Source organism: Lactuca serriola, chromosome 7, assembly GCF_051521515.1.
Source record: "Lactuca serriola cultivar US96UC23 chromosome 7, Lser_US96UC23_V15, whole genome shotgun sequence".
Taxonomy (NCBI): domain Eukaryota; kingdom Viridiplantae; phylum Streptophyta; class Magnoliopsida; order Asterales; family Asteraceae; genus Lactuca; species Lactuca serriola.
The window spans coordinates 198,625,640-198,646,969 of NC_136414.1; the positions used below are offsets into that span (position 1 = coordinate 198,625,640).

At 35.9% G+C, this 21,330-nt stretch overlaps 1 protein-coding gene across 1 annotated transcript; it reads right to left on the minus strand.

Moving 5' to 3' along the window:
• Positions 1–5,530: 5,530 nt before the first annotated feature.
• On the minus strand, positions 5,531–11,220 carry LOC145062963 (LOB domain-containing protein 4-like). The gene is made up of 2 exons (XM_079010557.1): positions 10,957–11,220; positions 5,531–6,137 (listed from the first exon to the last, which is right to left on the minus strand). Exons 1-2 carry the CDS (start codon positions 11,149–11,151, stop codon positions 5,796–5,798), a joined length of 537 nt encoding a protein of 178 aa, XP_078866683.1. The 5' UTR covers positions 11,152–11,220; the 3' UTR covers positions 5,531–5,795.
• Between the last annotated feature and the right edge of the window lie 10,110 nt (positions 11,221–21,330).

Sequence of the window (21,330 nt, forward strand, 5' to 3'; positions counted from 1 at the left end):
TTAAGAGCTTAATCGTTAAGCTCTTTCGTCCAAAATCAAGATCTAGCCCATAAATGATATTCTTAATCATAAAGTTTCGAACTTTATGATCTTACATGACTATTAAGTGCTCAATACTAAAAATCCTAACTTGTTAACTCTTTAAGACATCCTAGCTCATGCATGGAAGGAAACTAAGGTCCAAGATCACATTTTTATGGTTCCTAAGAACTCCATAATGGATAAGGTTTCCAACTTTATTCGTTAGAATAGTCCAAATAACCAAGATCTAGTCTTTAAGTCTCAAAGATACAAAAAGTGCATCTTTTTCAAATTAATCCAATAAGTCCAAGTCTCAATCCTTTAGATATGAATCAATATGATGTTTAGCTGGATAAAGTTTCATACTTTATCCATAACAAGGTCATAAGCTTTCAAGATCTAAAACTTATGCACTAAAGTGACGAAAAGCTCATAACACCCAAGACTAGCTAGATCTATTAAATGCATCTTCAAGATTCAAACTTTATACCTCTAGAAGAAAGACGAAGGTGAACAAAGTTTGGATCTACAAGCTCCTTCTTCTCCAAGATGCACCAAGAACACTCCAAATCACTCAAGAACACCTTTTTTTGCTCACAAGGCTCAAACTAGGGTTAAGGTTTTCAAGGGAGGGTGTTGGAGAGGTGGATTCTGAGAACAAAATGGGTTTGGGGAAGTTAAGGAGCTTAAATAGGGTTCAAACCACAAAAATAAGGTTTGGGTTCTGATCGCATACACTGTCACACCCCCGAACCAGACGGCGGAAACGTCCGAGGGCTGTCGTGACTTAATTGAATACCATAACATTGAATATATATGAAACGTAACATCATTCGTCACCATGCATTAATATAGTACAACCGATAAAGTTTACATTGAGTACATTGTTTTAACATTACATTCCCAAAAATAAATTGTTCGATTCATAAATAAATAAACTGCAAGCCATCACTGAGTACATTTTCCTTTGGTTCACTTGTTACCTGAGAATACAAGTATTTTGAAAAAACGTCAACATATAAAATGTTGGTGAGTTCATAAGCGGTATTTGAAAAACAAGGTTTTGTATTGCTTTGAAAAACTACCAGAAAATCCGATATTTTCTGAAAAGAGTTTATGAAAAAGTTTGTGAAGATCCATAAGTACGCTTGTTTGTTTCTATAGTTGTAAAAATTGTTCATTAAACTTGTATACATTTCGAAACCGTATGTATTGAAAAACCCTAGGAAAACCCGATGCTTTCCTAACATTTTGAATTCCATGTAGTTGTTGTACCATCGCGGCGTGTGAAGTCATTGATTCCAGGCGACGTCAGATTATTGCACATGTGAATTGCTATAAACACGCGTTACGCAAACGACCAGTTTACAACTATACCAACGATCCCGTAGGCGTCGTCCGTACTATTCACGTAATCCAACCGCCCTGACTTCGAGTAATCCCACATCCGAAGAGAAAGAGGGCACGAAGACCTCGATAACTCCGTAGCCGGTTGGGGATAAAAAAAGAGTACGAGGGGCCCTCGACCCGCCTCGCATTAAAATAACCGACTTTACTAGCAGTACCAAAGGACCATTGGGGACCAATAGTATAAAAGCCATTGAAAGTCCTTTTACGCTGTGTTAGATCATGTAAGAACCAACAACTCGTAAGGTAGAAGTCTTCGGGCCTTAAGATCAGGTCATTGGGCTAGCTAGGCCCAACAAACAAGATTTTACACTTTGGGGCCCAAAGATGGTGCGTCGACGTCTGTGCACTCTCACGTGTGTATTAAATTCCCAAATGTTACTTGTGTGAATCGAGGTATCGTCGCGTTAGTAGTTTCGGATTTTTATTGGTTCGAGACCGAACCAATTCGTTTAATAACGATTTTTGGTATTGTTGTGTATTGTATTTCGTCGGTAGTCGAGGTGCCAATATTTGATCAAGTTGAGTGTATTGAATTAGCCTTGAAAATTTTCTATTTTCAGCCCCTTTTTGTTTGTAAATTTACTTTTTCAACCCTCTAATTAAATAACTTTCCAGTTTGGTCCTTAAACCATTTTTCTTGACATTTTAACACCAAAAATTATTGAAATCGATATTTTTCAGCATATTTTTCATTGAAAACAGTTTGAGTCCCTGAAAATACAGTTTCCTCGGTTACAACCCCTCTTTTTCGCAGTTTTTACAATTTTGGCCCAAATTGGAAATTTTTTGCAACTTTGGTCCTTTTTAAATTTGAAAAGCATTTTAAACCTTAGAAAAGTACTTGGAACACTAGTAATCCACTGTTTTACAGAAAAACACAGTTTTGGCCCTCCAAAACAGAAAATTTCGCATATTGGGCCGAAAATGCCATTTTTAGCCCATTAAGCTTGAAATTTATGTTTTTAATCCTCCAAAAAGTATATTTTCAGAAAATACATTATGGAAACTGTTTTGACTCATCTCACCCATCAGAATTCGAAATATTTCATTTTGGGCCCTTTAACTTTATATTTTTAACATTTTATGTCCAAAAATTGAGTTTTTAGCCCAAAGAAGATGTTATTAAGCCATTTAGCTATTTTTCTTGAAACACTTTGTATGTAGAAATATATTTGATGCTAGTATCATTTAACATAAAGTATATCACGATTTTTAGGGGTTTATGGCTAGATCCAACATCATAAACACATAAAAACACCCATATAAGCATAGAATCATACAAGGCATACAAACACATATAGATCTACACTTTCACTTGTATTCCCCCCCCCCCCCCCACAAAACTCATAAAACAGAAAAATAGGGGGTATGAAGCTCACCTTAGGGTGTAGTTTCGGTTTTTGAAGAAAAGATGGAAGAAAACTTGGTGATTTTTGGCCTTAGCACCCTTTTCTTGAAGATCTCGAGTTTGAGGGGTTCTAAGACACAAGATTATGATTTCATATGAGTTAAGAGGAGATTTTTGGATATAAAAAGAAGTCTAAAGTGTGGATCCAAGTTTCAACTTACCTAGATGATGATTTTTGGGAAGAATTCTCCTAGTAATGCTCTTGGATCTTCGAAATTTAGGAGAGGAATGGAGGGAGTTCCTTGAGAGAAAAGATGAGTGAAATGTTTGTGTGTGTGTTTGGGATTCGGCCGAGAGGGAGAGAGGGAAAAGAAGAGAGAGACCTTGACAAGATACTTGCTTGGAAATATGAGTTGCATGCATGGAGACCCAACAAATAAAAGTGAGGTGGCAATCCAAAGTCAACTCTCCCTTTTTCCTTGGGCTTGGGCCGAGAATGGAGAGGGAAGAAAGGATTTTTGGGCTTTTTGCCCCTAAGCCCAATATTAGAGTTAGTTTGGGTGATCATTGGCCTTATAAAATAAAATTGTGATTTTTATGCTTTATTAAGCTAGATTAGGTTAATCATGGATCAAAGCTTTTAATTCACTTCATTCTAGGCCCAAAATGGCCCAAAATGTTGAAATAAATGATTGTGGGTCCAATTAGAGCCCAATTAGGGTTCTAAGCCCATGATAGTCAAATTGGAAGCTTATTGGTCCATTTGGGTCCAATAAGGAAGTCCTAGTCCAAAATGGACCTAAACAAGAACTTCTAGGATTTCCAATTGTTTGATGACCATTTGTAGTACTTGTATGATGTATTTGATTGAAGTTTTTGATGTCATAATAATAGGTATCACACATGCTCTTAAGTTTTTGATTCACATTAACTTGAGTGTATAGATTACATGACACAAAATTTCTAGTTGTGACATACACCTAGCATATTCTAGGTACACCCAGTGCACTCCAGGTATGCGTAGTACGCCCAACATATATCCTATATGCCCAGTGTACTAGACTAAGCCAAAAACCATCCTAACTTCAAACGATCATAACTTTTTCGTTAAAATTCCATTTTTGACGATCTTTATATCCACATGAAGGTATTGAAGAGCCCCACAATATTCTGGAGATATTGTGGACTAAAAAGTTCCCGAACAAAAATCCATATTTCATGCAAGAAGTCAGAAAACATCAATTTTCCCATTTTACTCTTTGACTCCAACACAAATCAAAATCTTGGATCACATAATCTATATTACCTACATCCAAATAGGTCTAAACCACTCTTTCCCCAAAGCTTGAAGCCTTATGATAGTTGATCTTCGGGTCACGACCCCGAATTATGAACCGACTTGAAACAGGGTGTTACATATTTCTTTCTCCCAACTCGAATTTGCACTTCCAAAAGAATCTCGTTGTATATTATGGAGATAGATGAAACCGAAGTCGAAGATATCATCTGCTTGGAGAAAAGCTAATGCACCAACATTATCTCATATTGGATGTCATGAACAAAACCTAAAAAACCAGGTCAAAGGGACTAAATATGCACAAATAAATTAATTATTAAATGTGTACAAACTGAAAAGTATATTACCCTATTAAGTTATTACGACGGTTTAAACTGAAATAACTGGTTGTAAGGATTGATTGTGAAAAAAAAAACAAATTGAAAGTCCAAATGTAGACAAAAAAAAATCATAATTAAATATATACAAAATAAAAAATACATTAATTATCCCATCAATAATACACAAATCTAAACGACAAAAGATTCATTCTTTGGCAATAAAGACAAGTAGAAAAAGAAAGTAAAGTACACTTGTATTTTCGGAAAGCAAATTTCTAATTGAAGTACAACCGTCCATGGTACCATACCCTATAGAAATAGGCCACCATGTTTCAAAAGAACCCAAAAGATACAAACAAGAAACAACATATATATACACACATTATGTTGTTTTCTCCATGTGTTTTGTGGACATGATGATGATTGGCCATTACCGTGTCATGGCATGGCATGACTCATCCATTCTTAGTTTTTTGCTTCTGCATACATAAAGATGATGATGATGATGTTCTAGAACAATCATAGTGGACCTCATGGTTTGCATATCATATTTTCATGCACGGTCACCATCCATATCATGAAAACTCAACAATAAACCATTATTGTATTTCCCATCAGTTTCAATTTATAATTTATATAAAAATATGTTAAGTTGAATTGCAATTCTCTATAGCATGTTAAATATGCATAATAAATTAAGGATTTGTTACAAATAAATAAGCTAGCTGGGCCGAAAAGATAGAAAGTTGTTAAAGTGTATCTAAATGTTTACAACATTTTAATTGTTTTCTTACTTAATACATTAAATTCTGAAATGATATTTGTTAAAAATAAAATGATCTAAACGTGCGTTTTTACTTGTAATTTGTAATTTATCTTAATACTATACTTTTTTCTACATTTAATTTAATACATTATTTATCAATAATTAAATCGAAGAAAACAATAATGAATCATTTGGATCCAATTCCATGGGTGATCGTCCAAAGTCCAAACTCACTTGACTACTACCAATCCATCATATATAATTCAGAATTAATATCTTTGAAACATTCTAGAAAATAATCAACGATAAAGAAAAATCATTATCAACTAAATCGAAACACTATATATAGTATACCATGGAGTGAATCATAATTAAAAATTTACAATATGGTTAATTATATATCATCAATATCGTCATCATCTTCTTCTTGCGGTATGCAAGAGAGAGATATACGTTACATATATTATATATATATATATATATATATATATATATATATATATATATATATAAAATAAGGTATAATATATTAAGAAAACAAAAAACAAAAAAAAAAACAAAAAACAAAAAAATTCGAAATGTGGCAAACAAGGGATCCCTCAATATAGCAAGTAATATGGAAAAATATGGTTGCTAGTTACATGAGGACCATAAGGACTCCCCCATGCCCATATTAGTTTGGTCAACCACCATGTCCATGCCAAAAAGGGACCTGGTAGGTGTTCGTGATTGGTGGTGTCGAGATGGTGGGGAGATGTTTTCTGGTGATTGATTGACAGGACTGGAAGAGAAGTGGCGCATCCGCATGTGAACAACTTCAGCCTGTGACACTGCCAATTGTGCTTGAAGTACGTCTATCTGTTGTTGTAGGGATGATATAGCACCCACGCAACCATACACTGGATCCCTGATCCTGGCGTTTGCCTCGTACACCATTGAGCTCACTGCATCTCCTCTGTGGTGCTCAGGTAATTCCTATATTAAAAGTTATGTACAAATAATTTATAAGGATAAAATCAATTATATATATATTTGTTCTTTTGAAAACCAAGAAATGACCATAAACACACATTCATAATCATTTCATATGATAAAGGGGCACACATAGGGATCCTCGCGGCTTCAAGAAATATCATCCCGTTTGGGGCCCAAAGACTTGAGCTATGATTTCATTATTTTAAATCAAAAGAAAACAGGCTTGTCCATTGTCATCATTACTGATCGATTAGGACAAATATTAAATATGTTATTTAATTTAAAAAGAAAACAATAATTATAATAAAAAATAAATCTAAGCTTGAAGAAAAAGAATAAAGTTCTCATAGCATGAAGTTGCTTTTTCCTTTGGAGATTTTTTTAAGTAAATTGGTAAACATATTTCATTAGTTATAAGGAAAAGGTGGTTGATCCCCTTCCGTGCACATTACTTTAATTTTTCACACTTCTACCTTAGAATCAATTGACCAAAAAACATTATACACGACTTGCATTCTATTTTTTATTATTAATTAAAACATTTGTGTTTCACACTCCTATTAATTCATTCCAAAAAGCTATACAGCGCAACATGAACATTGCTTTTCTTTAAGAACTTAGAGTTAATACTTAATAAGGGTTACAATTTCATCAATTTTCATAAAATTTAGTGGGGGTGGTGGCAGTGGTAAAGGTGGAGGAGCTGGTGGTGGTTGTATCAAAGATGATTTTGGTGGTTGCAGCGTTGACGGTTGTGAAAATAGGGAAGAGGTGATGCTGAATAGTGATGTAAATATTACATTTTCCGTGGCACCGCTATACCAAAATACTTTAGCGGCAATGAAAAGATGTGTAGTCTAAATTTAAACTAATTGTCCTTGAATGTTTGTTTCATTCTCAAATAGACTTTTATATATATATATATATATATATATATATATATATATATATATATATATATATATATATATATATATATATATATATATATATATATATATATATATATATATAAAAGTTGCACTAGGGTGAGCATTTGGACTGAATCGGACCAGACCGGCTCTTGGACCGGACCGATTATGAAGAATATTGTGGACCGGATGTCCGGATGAGTCGTGTCCGTGTCGATGTATGGGTTTGGGTCCGGGTCCGGATTTTCCGGTTCTTGGACCCGTTTGGACCGGTACAACTTTAATTGTATAGATTACAAGTCGTTAAAATAAGTTTTTGAGTTTGATAGAACTCGTTAAAATGAATATATTATTGGTTTGATACGATACAACTTGTAAAAATGCTTACGTTTCCGTTTCATTCATAACTAATCTATCTTGATGTTATAATATTATAACTTGCAAAATTAATTTTTCAAATAAAAGCAACTAACATATAAATCAAGTTTATCAAGATCTCTTTCATATGATTTATCTATCAAAGATACATAAAATTCAGAATTAAATATAAAATAATTGTTAAAAAATTGAAATATTTCAGCTTTAATAGCTCAACTTTGAAGGATTGTAAATCATTAAATATAATACCAAAATCAACAAATTGTAGTCTAAATTAATCTACAAATAGTAAACTAAATGTTGGAAAAAATCGCTGATCAATCCGACTTAAAATGAATGGGTTGTGGTTCTTTCACAGATTAAAAAATTTTAAAAATGTTGCTAGAAAACTGAAAATTTCCAGCTTTGATAGTTCAACTTCGAAAGACTGTAACTCATTGAATATAATACCAAAATCAACAAAATTATAGACTAAATTCATCAACAAACTGTAAATTAAATGTTGGAAAAAACGAGTGTCAATCCGACTTAAAACAAATGAGTTATGGTTGTTTAAAAATTTTCATAGATTACAAAATTTTAAAAATATTGCTGAAAAGCTGAAATTTTTCAACATTGATAACTCAACTTTAAAAGACTGTAACTTATTGAATATAGTACCAAAATCAACGAAATTATAGTCTAAGTTCATCTACTAACTGTAAATTAAACGTTAAAAAAAATCGAATGTCAATCCGACTTAAAACGAATGAGTTATAGTTGTTTAAAAATTTTCACAAATTACAATTTTTTAAAAAAAAATCGAGTCCAACCGGTTCTAAAACCCGTAAAAACCGAACCCGATCGGGAAAAAAACTGTACCGGTTTTGAAGGATTCCTAGAACCGAGAGCCGGTATGGGGGTCCAAAAAAAATAGTCCGGTCCAGTCCACCGGTCCATATGCTCCATAGGCGGATCCAAGGGGATCCCGGGGTAGCCCGGGATACCCTTCAAATTTTTTTTTTCTGTAGTGTAATTTTTGTTTACGAATTGTTCAATTTTTTTCGGTATAATGTATATATATGGATCCCTTCAATTATAAACACAAACAAATAGTAGAACTATTGGTTAAGGCGTTACCTTTATAAATAAAGCTCTCAAATTCAATTCTTGCTCCTTGCATACTCTTTTTTTATTTTTGTTTTATAGCTATTCTATCACACATCGTTAAATATATGTAAACTCAACTATTGTTTTTCTATTATATAAGTCTGTAATCCTCATATTTCATTTGGTATCTACTTTGAATCCCACATTGATTCAAGTATCAAAATACACTTCAACTTCATGTTTATATAACAACACTTGAGGTTGGTTAAGGATTCAATTAAGGTTTGGGTTTAAAATCGAAATTGAACCGAAGAAACCCAAGTATCCCGGAAAAAATATTGGGTTACCCTAAAAATAAAATTAAGATACCATTTTACTTTAATCTTGGCTCGGCCACTGATATGCTCACCCCTAACTTGCAATGTATCAAATACTTGCATCTTACATTACTTTGTTAAAAAGGAGATATTTACAGTGAGAAAATAATCTTTATTTTCATAATTTGGGTGTTAAAACTAGCTTATGTCATTTTGAAATGATGACCAGTCATTTTGACAAACCACATTAAAAAATCGTGTTAATTTCATATTTATCTTGTAGCAACTCCGTTCCGGTTGTTTATATATACAAATAATGTCTTTTTCATACATTATAACAAAAACTCCAATGCAAAAGATTAAAAAACGGGTGGTGGATTGTTTGTTGCGGAAAGTATTTAAACTTGTAGAAAGAAAAAAAGGAAGCGAATGAATGAGAAAAAAGTCTAAGGAAATGATGGAAACTCATGATATAAAATAAAAAGAGGAGACAACCTGTCTAATATGACTTGAAATGACAAAAGCATATATATATATATATATATATATATATATATATATATATATATATATATATATATATATATATATATATATATATATATATATAGAGAGAGAGAGAGAGAGAGAGAAAGAGAGAGAGAGAGAAAAAGAGAGGTTTAATAAAAAAAAATCTAATTAAGACGTGTTTATTTTTTTATTCATAAATAATATATTATAAAATATATTTATGTAGTTTATTCTAAAATTATGAGTATATATATATATATATATATATATATATATATATATATATATATATATATATATATATATATATATATATATATATATATATATATATATATATATATATATATATATATATATATATAGTGTGAAGTACTTGCAAAGTACTTCATAACCAATCCTTGACTGTAAATTAACGTTGGCCCCATTCATTTTCAACAGTTAAATAACCGAAGTCGTTGCAAAAAAGCCCGATCGAATATTTGTCGCAAAACTTGTATTATAAGAACGACATAAAAGCGGATGTACCCGCATCCTCTCAATGTGGTTTTAAATTGTTTATTTGTAGCTGTATTATAAATGGTTAACTTGATGTTTCAAAGAAATTTGATTGTTTGGTTATTAAACATTAATATTATTTAAATAGAAAAGACTCCAAAACCCATACAGAAATCTAGTCTCGAAACATAAATGCAGACGAAATTCGCTGGTTGAAGTTACAATTATTGCTAAATCCTCATACATCTAGTTTAACCACATAATTTAGTAAAAGGGGACGAATGCAACTGTAAGTGAGTATCAAAAAACTACTATTCAAAGAATTGACATGAGGATTTTGTTGAAGATCGAGAATCCACAAGATAGTGATATAGTGCACTATTTGTCATGTTACTCAAATATTAAATACAAAATCAAAAAAGATAAAAAAATGCTCTTAACATGACAAAAGATGGAAGTGGAACCAAGGGTTTCCAATAACGATTGCTAGTTGCTACGTTTTATTAAAAAGATTTCCATACCACCAAACTATTGATTTGCAAAGTCCGTCATAATTTCTGTATTTAGTAAAACGGTTACAGATGTGAATCAGTGACAAAACACTAGGGTTTACGGTCAATGCCCCGACATAAGTCTTAATGTAACCACTCTTATAACTAACGCATTAAAAGTTGTACATTTGGTAAGAACAAAATGTCAAAGTCGAGATGTAGTGGTTTTATATAATTCGCTTGTCCCACAACAAATTCAATGACTTTTGTTGCATTTTGACTTTTACCAAATCTGATTTTAACTCAACATCTTTAACAGATCTAAATTTAGATTTGATTGGACATATTCAAGTGACTTAATGTTATGCTAAACGGGTACCCGAGTTTGTGGTTGAGTTAGCGTTATTTGGTCGGTTGATTGAACTCAATTGTTTCAACTTTTTAATGGTTAAAAGAAAGCAAGACTGTTTAACGGTTTAACCGTTCCAAGTCTTTTGATTTGGTAAGCAAGAAAGAATGCAGTGCGCGGTGGAGGTGGTGGTGGTGGTGGTGGTGATAAATGATGAAGATGAAGGAGGAGGAGGAGGAGGAGGAGGAGGAGGAAAAGGGAGATGTAACGGCTAACCTGGAGCATTTTGTTGACATTGCTAGCACCGAACACCTTATGAACACTGGCGAACTTGTGAGGCTCGTCGGCTGGGAAATAGGGAGCAAAAACACAGTCATGAGAGCATCTCCGCCGCAGAAGCTTGCAAGCGGCACAAGGTGAGGCCGCACCTTGTTTTCTTCCGGCGCCACCACTGGTACTGCTCTCTTTCATTGAATTAACAGCGTGTGATCAAATTTCCGACTGCATGCAAATATATCGGACCAAAGAAGAAAAAAGCAAAAGAAATGAGGGGTCATGGAAAGAAAGGAGATTGTGGTGATATATAGACAAAACTGGATAGCAGAAGATCTATAGTGGGACCAAGACTTCCAGAATCTTTGATTTCACTAAAAAACAGAAGAAAAAAAAACCCACCATCTAGTTTTTTTTAAAGGATTATGTGCTAAAATAAGAGAAATGGAGGGGACTATAGGAATAATCACAATTTTTATAAGATTGTATATGGGAAATGTTTTTTAATATTTGGTAAATTACTTTACGAATAATGCCTAGTAGGCTAATACAAATAGCTTTTATTTGTTAATTATAGAAACACAAATTCGCAAAATAAGAAAGGCATTTCGTAAACAATAACAAAAGTAAATTTGTGTAGTTAAAGGCATTTCATAGTTCAAATAAGTTTATTAGTTAAAGGTGTACGAAAAAAATATAGTTATCTAAGCGTGGACAAAAACCAAAGTTCATTGCACGTTTTAGTAATATTGAGTTTTTTATGTTAAGTGCAAGTAGTCATAACACCAACTGATGTGACATGGAATCAGACTATTGGGGCTTGGTGTCAAATGTGGAATATGTGTCGTTAGTGGGCTCTCGACTTGATTCCTAGTTGTCATCAGAAAACAAAACTGTTAGAACCGTCTCAGGGACTATGCCATGAAAGGAGGCTCTAACAGTCAAGTTAGATCGATGTCTATGAGGAGATGGTTTCTCCTAGATGGAGAACTATCTTAGTCGGAAGAGTGTATGTATACATTGGAGGCTCATGTTAGAGAATGAGATGTCATCTTTATGGAGGATGAGGTGTTTTATTTATAAATTTAGGTCAATGGACATCTAGGTTAAGTTTGGGCGAACCCAGTTTAGGCCCAGCTAGTCATGGGCTACATTGTGCTACAAGGCCTCTAAAGTGCACATAACCTAGTCCCTTAAGTGCACACAACCTACCCTTGAATAATTGGGCCTAAACTGGATTGGACCAAGACCTGACCATCTCCTCGTATACATTGATCTAACTTAATCGTTGAAGCCTTCTCCTGAGTTACAGTCCATGTGTAACACTGTAAATTTTCAAAGAAAATTTTCATTTTTAAAAATCACATAATTCTCATAAACATAGTTCACAAATCTCCCAAATGCCAATTTATCAAAACCACATGTTCATAAATTGTTTAAACACAATCCAGGATCCTCAAAACATAACCCCGCCTCGTGTGTACAATCAAGCCGATGCCTTCCCGTGATCCTGAGAAGTACCCAAAACACATAACACATAACACAGTAAGCACGAAGCTTAATGAGTTCCCCAAAATACCGCACACATCTCATTAGCCTCTCATGGCCATACCCAAATAAGACCGTCCAGTCAATGTGTCTCAGTGGAACCCTCCGGTCCCACAACTCGGGTGGACCCTCCGGTTCTAACTCAGTAAGCTCAGAATAATACAAAACATAAATCACAAGGACATAATGTAGGATATCACAATACTCAATATAAGCACATAAGCCCTCCGATCACACAAAGATTACCACTCTAGGTAAGTATAGTAAGAAGACTCACCTCATAAGCAAGCAAATAAACCTCGTACATGAATCACCGATCTAGCCGCCGTCTAACACATACGATAATTATCTCTAATTAACACTCCATTCACAACTCTAAATAACCATAGGCTACTCTCTTTCCTTAACTCTTGGAATGGGTAAAGGACCATTCTACCCCTCCATGGTCTCCGTACTCCCTGTCTTGACCAAACCCTAAAGTAAATTGAAGTCAACACTCGGGTCAACAGTCCATGTTGACCCGACTCGTTGAGTGCATCAATGTGGCTCGTCGAGTCCCCTTGTTCCTTCATAAAAGTCGCAAAAACCCAAATTAACTCGTCGAGTTTTCTCATCAACTTGCCGGGTTACTTATGTCCAGACTCATCGAGGAAAACCCTAGCCAACTCGACGAGTTGGCTCATCAACTTGGTGAGTCCCTTAAGTCCCATTTCTCATTCAGACGTTTAAAGCATATTTACAACCCCAAACTCTAGATATAACCTCCCAAGGCTGAAATACCACGTAAAGCTACAATCTTTACATCCATGCATGACACTTAGGGCTTGAAATGCCAAAACAAACTCTATTTAGGGTCTTAAGCATAAAAGCTACTCTATAGATGGATAAAGCTGGGACCTTTGAACTCTAGGGACCTCAAAGGTCCAGATATGAAGCCTCAAACTCTTAGTGAGTTCAATACACTCAAAGACTCAAGGAAAGATGGAATAATCCCTACAAATCCATAAAATGAGATCTAACCAAACTAATGAGCAAGGTGGAGACTTTTTACCTTCAACAGAATTTCTAGATGAATTAACACCAGATCCAACAGTCTCTTCTCGATCCTTGCTTTGATACTCCACTATTCTCTTCAAAAAAATGCACTAAAATGCCCAAAGATTAGCTCTCTTTCTCTCTTAGCTCACTATAGACGATTAGGGTTTCACACAGGGGAGTAAGGTGTTGGTGAGGCGTGTTGGGCTTATTGTGTTGCATCTTGGGCTCGCTAGTTAGTCTAGTTTTGTCATCGGTTTGGGTCTGTCCAACCATGTGTTTTGTTTTAGGGTTTAGTATATAAGTTGCATGCATGTAATCTTATCATTAACGCTTTTTGTCACACCCCAAAACCAAGAACGGCGGAAACGTTCTGGGGCGGAGGACGTCATGTACAGTATCACAACAATGAAAAGTAGTAAACAAGCAAAAAAATCATCCATGACATTAATAATATAATTATTATACAAGTGTTCTGTCAAATTTTGATAAACACGAAAGCATAAATAAAAATGAAAGACGAGTCTTGAACAAGCTCCATCTTCCTTTCTCCTTGCATCGGTACCTGTCTATGATGACCTGAGGATACAAGTAATTTTGAAAGCGAGTATCAGCTTTGGAGCTGGTGAGATCATAAGTATTTTAGTGTCTTAATTTGTATGTAAGAAATTGTTTGTAAATGAACTGTAAGTATGAAAATGTTTGTAAATGAACTGTAAGTATGAAAATGTTTGTAAAACTACTGTAAATGTTTGAAAAACCTAGAAATCCCTATGATTCCTAGTTTATATAAAGGTGTCTTCTACCAAGACTTAACTGTTCTCAATGTAGTCTTCTACCAAGACTTAACTGTTCTAAATGTTCGTTTCTTGTAAAAGTGTGTAATTTTCCCAAGTGTAACTATCATTATCAAAATATAGCTTTTACATTAAAGGTTTAAGTGAAAAGATCACTAAATATATGTAAAGGGAAAATAAATGTAGTACTGTAGTGTTGTAATATACCTTAAACCGGATTTATATTAAGGCATCATGTGATTAATTCTACCATACTATTGACTGGTAACAACGACATAAGAATGGTCGTAATAATGGATTGACGTTTGGCACCCGCAGACCTGCAGGTCCGGCTATAGCTAGCAGCAAGGTGTAGGATAGTCAATCCAGTATAGATCTATACGCAAACTCACGCTCTCCCTCCAAGAGAATTCTGGCTACAACTCGGGCCATGACATTTAAGGCATGCTCGGATACAGTGGATCACAATTTTATTAACGTATTAATGTAAGTGTAATGTACGGAAATGTTCTACGTGTGCTAGCTGTAATGTGTGTTCTTTCTCTATCTAGCAAGTATAGTAATGTAATCGTTCTAGTATCGTTGTATATGTTCTCTTTCTAGTATAGTTGTATATGTTCTTCTCTAGTATAGTTGTATATGTTCTTCTAGTAGTAAGTATTGACTCATGAATGAACTGGCTCATAGTATGATATCGCGTTCTAGTAATAGTTCTAGTATCTTCCTAAACTACTCATATGGTAGTTTACTAGTAATCTAACTGGTACGTATGGAAATGGATGTATACCCTTGCTACCCAAGGGCATGGGATGAACTGGAAGGACCCTTTTATGACTATATATGTACACATGATATATAACTAATATTTAAACGACTTTCGGATGAATACCCGATATCCCACCAGACCACATCTCAAGCGCGAAAAGGAAATAGGGTGGATAGCCTTCCTAAGTCTTTTAAACGTTTATTATATAATTATACATATATAGGCATGCAATTTATAATATAAAAGCATAAATAAGTTTTGTAAAACATTTGATCATAATTATTATCTTCAGAAAAGATCGACTTAATGTCAATCTATAAAACAGTTTGAAGGCATAGGTTTGATAAAACAGTTTAGGTATAAGGAAACATTTGTTTGAAACACAGTTGTAAATAAGTTTGAAATGTGATATACAGAGTAAAATGTACAGTGTAATAAAGAGTTTAAAACATATAAAATGTTTATAAAAAACATTTGAAGGAAACTGTTTGGTAAAACGGCTAATGTGTAGTAAATCATTTGAATGCTGCATATTAATCACATGTGATTGATATAATAACTAGCATAATTCTACTTATTAATCACATGTGATTGATATAATAATTAGCATGATTCTACTTGTATCCCCCCATAAAACATTTAAAAATAGTTTAAAACATTATTTAAGGGGTATGAACTCACCTGCAGTAAGTGACTGGAATTGAACGGACTGTTATCGTAAGGAAGGATCAGATAAGTGCTTGGTGTCAAGTGAAGACTTTAGACACACACAATGATCCTAATTACATATGAAGACATATGTAGGTAAATAATTAGTGATTTAAAACACTAATTATACAAGTATAAACATTTTAACGCGAGGAAAACACTTTTGGTCAAGTGCTAGGAGGCTAATGGGTTGCAACAAAGGAGTGCAATGCCCCTAATGGGATTTTAAGGTCTAATGACCATATGTTTTGGATTTTACGGCCGTAAACTCCCTTGGGAGGGTGTTTATGGTGTTTTCAAGTCTCTAACATTTCAAGGTTATGATCTATGTTGGGTTCTAGGCATAAGGAAGGAGTTAGGGTGTCATTTGACCCCTTTATAGGGGTTTACGGCCCAAGAACTTGTCTTGGCCGTAAACTCCTTAATACTTGTGATTCCTTATGTTTTCTAGGCTTTAAACACTTTAGGGTACATGTCTAAAATCAAGTCTAAGCCTTAGGTGCCTTAAAAGCACCATTTTGAGCATGCTTTTTGGAGTTTACGGCCTAAGATACTCTTGGGCCGTGAACTCCCAAACTTAGGTGATTATTGCTTGATTTCATGTCCCTAATACACTCCTATACAAGTCCAAGGCAGTAGTATATCACGGGGGACAATCTAGGCTTGGTTTCGGGAGTTTACCGCCCAAGAACACCTTGGGGAGTAAACTCCTAAATCGAATGATTTAGCTATGTAATCTATGTTATGAACACATTTAAAGCTTTCTAACACTACTAGAAAGAGTTACTCACAATTTGGGATAAAAACCCGAAGATCCGTGAGAGAGAATTTTGGCTTTTCTCTAATTGGAATTCAACTAATGAACCAATTTGGTTCAGAATTCTATTTATAGTCTTGAGATATTTTGGCAGAAATATTTTTATTCCTGAAACGAATTCTAATGTCCTAGATTATTGGAATAATAGTGTTGAACAAAACCCTAGTGCATCTACTCTCCTAATATCTCCTTAAGTGTAAAATCCTAAAAACTGCCAAACTTATACTCGAAATCTGAGTTTTCACTGTAACTGTTCTACTTCTATTGGCTTCAAATGGTTTGTTCCGAATGGAAATTTTGGGTTGTCACATCATCCCCCTGTTGAAGGGAATTTCGTCCCAAAATTAGAATTTAGGAAAGGAAGTATGTACGAATGATCGAGTCGTGAGGAGGAAACTTCCTAATTGATTGGTTCTAGCGCACTTAAGTGAAATCGGGTTCTCGGTTGGAATCCCAACGAACCTTCACTATCGGGTGATGGCGCTGCTTCGTCTGCTTGACCTCTCGGTCGAGGGTCACTACGGTTCTAATACGAAGGCGAGGATCTCGACGAGTGGACTTACAAGAGTCCTAACGGAAAGGTATGGTTTCACGATCGAGACGCGAAGAGTAGGATGTACGTTACTGAGTTCGCGGAGTAGGTCTAGTTTGTGCGTGACACATGACCGATTTTGATAAGAGTCTCAGAGGTCCTGTCTATCTTGGATATAGATTTCCACGCTTTACGAAGCGTATTAAGCCATTCCCGAGTGAGACTTCCTAAAGAATTTGGTCACTCACTTCGAATCTCCAAGGTTTCTTTTTCTTGTTTAACTTCCCAGACAAAGGCCACCCCTTGCTGGGTCAAAGTCGTACGGGTTTCTATAGTTTGCAAGGAGTTTTGAATGAACTATGATAGTAGGTCGGTAAGACCTAGAATTTGGCGAAAGACTGTCGGCGTCTCTGGTGTCGATAAATGCTCAACGGTTTTGACAAATTGAAAGAGTACTCATAATTTCCCACATTACTAACAGTGTGTCCTAGAAATTTGACTTTTCAATTTCAAAACTCGTGCCTAGAGAACTTCGCTAAAAGTTCCTCTGTAGGAAATGTTTCCATGGGTTTTCTTCTTATTACGAGGGTAGATAAGTAAGTCATTACATGGAGAAATGACGAATTGATCCAAGTAAGAAAGACGTACCCTATTTGTTTAGCTCATGAAAGCTATGGGCGTATAGGTCCTATCTGAAGGGTATCACTACGGACTCGAAGTGTCCGTATCGAGTTCGGAAGATAGTCTTACAAACATCCTTCTCTAACACTTGAACTGGTGATATTCGGATCTCAGCTCCATTTCTGAAAGTAATTCTTTCCTTGCGTTTGCTCAACCATTTCATTTATGCGAGGCAGAGATAATGATTCCTAATGAAAAATCTTGATAGAGTCCTTGATAACCGAGGTACATACAATGCGATCCGTCGATCTCTGGAAGAATATGACCGGGGTTCTCTAGGGTGAGAAACCTAGTCTTCTAATTCTATTTCTGTGTAGTTCGCTAAGTTGTCCGGACTGTTCTTGTATCTCCGTGGGTGTTTAGACTATAGGGTGATCTGTTTACAAGAGTCGTACTGGGTTCTATGTTTGTTCACATGACGATGTGATTACTCGTAGGCTTAAGCAGTTCTCCGTCCTGAAGTTCATATTAGAATTCATACATGGTTCACAATCGCCACTTCGTGTATACGAGTCGTATATAATTAAGATTGAAAAGGTAGTCGAATAACTGATTCTTCTTTAAGCTCACATCCCATCCGGGAAAAAGAAGTTAAAGTGGAATCATCAATTCTGAACCTGTAGAACCTTGATTATATATCACTCTTATGCATACATTCCTCAGTGATAGATCAATCGTATAAATCATTGGATTGAACTTGACGTACTGCACGAGTGGTACTTCGGAGATTTCTTTGGAAAGAAAATAACTAAGAGGTACTCCTGGCATGAGTACTTCGGTGTTCTGAAATGACGGTTTCGCTAAAAATACGTTTACTGACAAAGAGACGTACGCATGAAGCTGTTTTCGTGAGGATCAAATTGAATCGAGTCGTATGATAATGTCAGAATCATACTGAAACTTAAAGACATTAGATTTGAACATAAGGCGTTTATAGACAAAACACAACCGTGTAACCATGAACAGAGTTACAATACTTTAGACTTACATCAAGACCATTGCTGCGAATAAGGTATACTACAAAAGACAAGTATATGCAGCACGAGCATCCTTATACAGACAAGATCTCGCAAAAAGGTAAGACCCTAGTTGCACTAGTTATGGATAGTTTATAAGTCTGTTACAACGAAACACCTAAATTACATTAACATGGTTCCGGAGCAGGCTCTCCTGCAGCTGTGATCCTGAGAATTTTCCTGTCTTCGCCAGAGTTCTGCGTTATCGAGCAATCCTTCTTGAGGTGTCCAATTTCACCGCATTGGTGACATATCTGGACAGCACCCACATCAGTGGAGGAAGTGAAGTGTCGAGTAGGAGTTATGGGCACACGGTTGCTTTCGTTGATCTTCTCTTTTGGGCAATTTCTGTAATAGTGCCCTGCCTCACCACAGCTATAGCAAACTAGGCTTGCTCCAGTGGTGGAGGTAGTTCTACAGAAACGAGCAATGTGTCGAATCTGGTTGCAATTTTTGCATTGCCAGGCTCGGTATATTCCCTTGTGGTGGTGGTTGCACCGATCGCACTTCGGGAGTGTTCCTTTATATGGTCTGCTCGGTACGGGGATGGCAGAGGTTTCTACTTGCTGCTGTTGTATAGCCAGCCTTTGGGATCTCTTGCGTTCTTTCCGGGCTTGACGCTTTCATTTCTTGTTCTCTGCTTTTCGGCTTTGCGAGCCTGTGACTGTTACTGTTTGGCGACTTCCTGGATGGATACCACGATTGGAAACTTCATTCCCATCAGCAGCATTGACTGTGCTGATAGTGCTACGGGGCGCAAGGACCGCGGTTACGGAAGCCACCACGGCAACTGTAACTGTTGTTTGAAAGGTAGCGGCGTCCATAGGAAAAACGGAGGTTTCGCTGTTCGACTGATTGCTTTCGGATGACGACATGATTCTGTAACACGAAAGATAAGGGTTTTGTGAGCGATTCTGGTTGACCCTTGATGTACTTAGATTGTTCATGTAAAGAGTACGACTATGTTCTCGAAAGTTTGACCTACATCCCTATGATGCAGTCCTAGTATGTAATAGAAGTATGTTCGCGAAGGTTTGACCTACATCCCTATGATGCAGTCCTAATAATGAGTAGAAGTAAGTTCGTAGAATGGTCTCAAAACGTTTGTTGTGCAAGCCGAGGTATCGTGGGTTGGTGAATAACAAGATCCAACCACTAAAAGAGACTTGGAAATGTCTCCGGAGATAAATCACTATAGTCCAATGACTTGACTAAAGCATGTTTCAGATAGACCCCAATGAAAGTATGATAAGAGTACTTGAATGAAGAATGACACAAAAGTTAGCCGGCTGTCAATATCTTTGATATTCACGATGTAAAGGTTCGAGAAAATGACCTTGTGAAGGTCTTACATCATAACCACAGAGAAGATAGTTCTTGACAGCATAAAGACCTAACTAAAGTACTTATGGTACAAGATAACTTCATAGAAAATGCCAGATTGGGCATAGACAGAAAAACATGATTCCTTTTTATAAGGAAAATAAAGTAAAGCATCTACTACCGGCGACGGTCATCCTTCTGGTGAACTCTCAGCTCAGCCAGTTGACGTTCCACGTCAAGTAGGTGTCTTTCGTACACCCTCTGGCGTACTCGGAGCTCTATGACTTCGGCTCGTGATTCAGCCAGCGCTTGCAGCAGGGTTTCATGGTTTCTCTCTGATCTCCCGTGAGCATCTTCTAGACGAATGGTGCGGAGGGTATGCATTCTCGCATTGGCGACAACTTCGGTAATCTGATGTAAGGCTGTCCTGCCTTGAATCTCATTTCGGGCCACTCTGCGGACCAAGATTGGCAAGATTCTGCATGCTGAGCCCCCATTGTTCAGGTCGTCAAAGCTTCGGTTGCCATTAAATGGAATGGGATGATCTTGTCCTTGGCTCCTTGTTTCCAAGCATTCCACCCACTCAGGGGTCGGGCCATGAAAAGTCGGACGAGGGTTAGGAATTGGAAAGGGAGCTGCTCGGGGTAGGTTCTCAACCTCTGGTTCGGAGTTAGCATCATATGAAAGGTCTTCATCATGGTGATCATTCAAGGGTTAGGATGATCATTCTCTGGTTCTTCTCCAAACCAACCAGCTATGACTTCGTTCGGAAGATACTGGTTGTCGTGGGGATGGAGTCCAGCCATGTTATTTATGCGAGAATTTGGGGGTAAGAAAATAATTATTAGACGAACTATCTAGATAATTATTTAGAAAATCTTCATCAGTTACATCGCTATTTGTGAAGTGCATACCAGTTATATGTAATCTAAACAGGATAGACCTTCGAATAAGTGACCTTAACTCCGTATTCACACAGAATAGGGGTGAAGTAAAATTTCCACAGATTCTAAGTCTATAACATCCTAATTACATATAGCCTTAGTGTATCCACTTAGCAACTATCAACTTAGTAATGAAGATCCCGTTTTAATTCTCAAGTATAAAGTACTTATAGTAACACCAAATACTCCTATAGTATTTTAATTTTAATG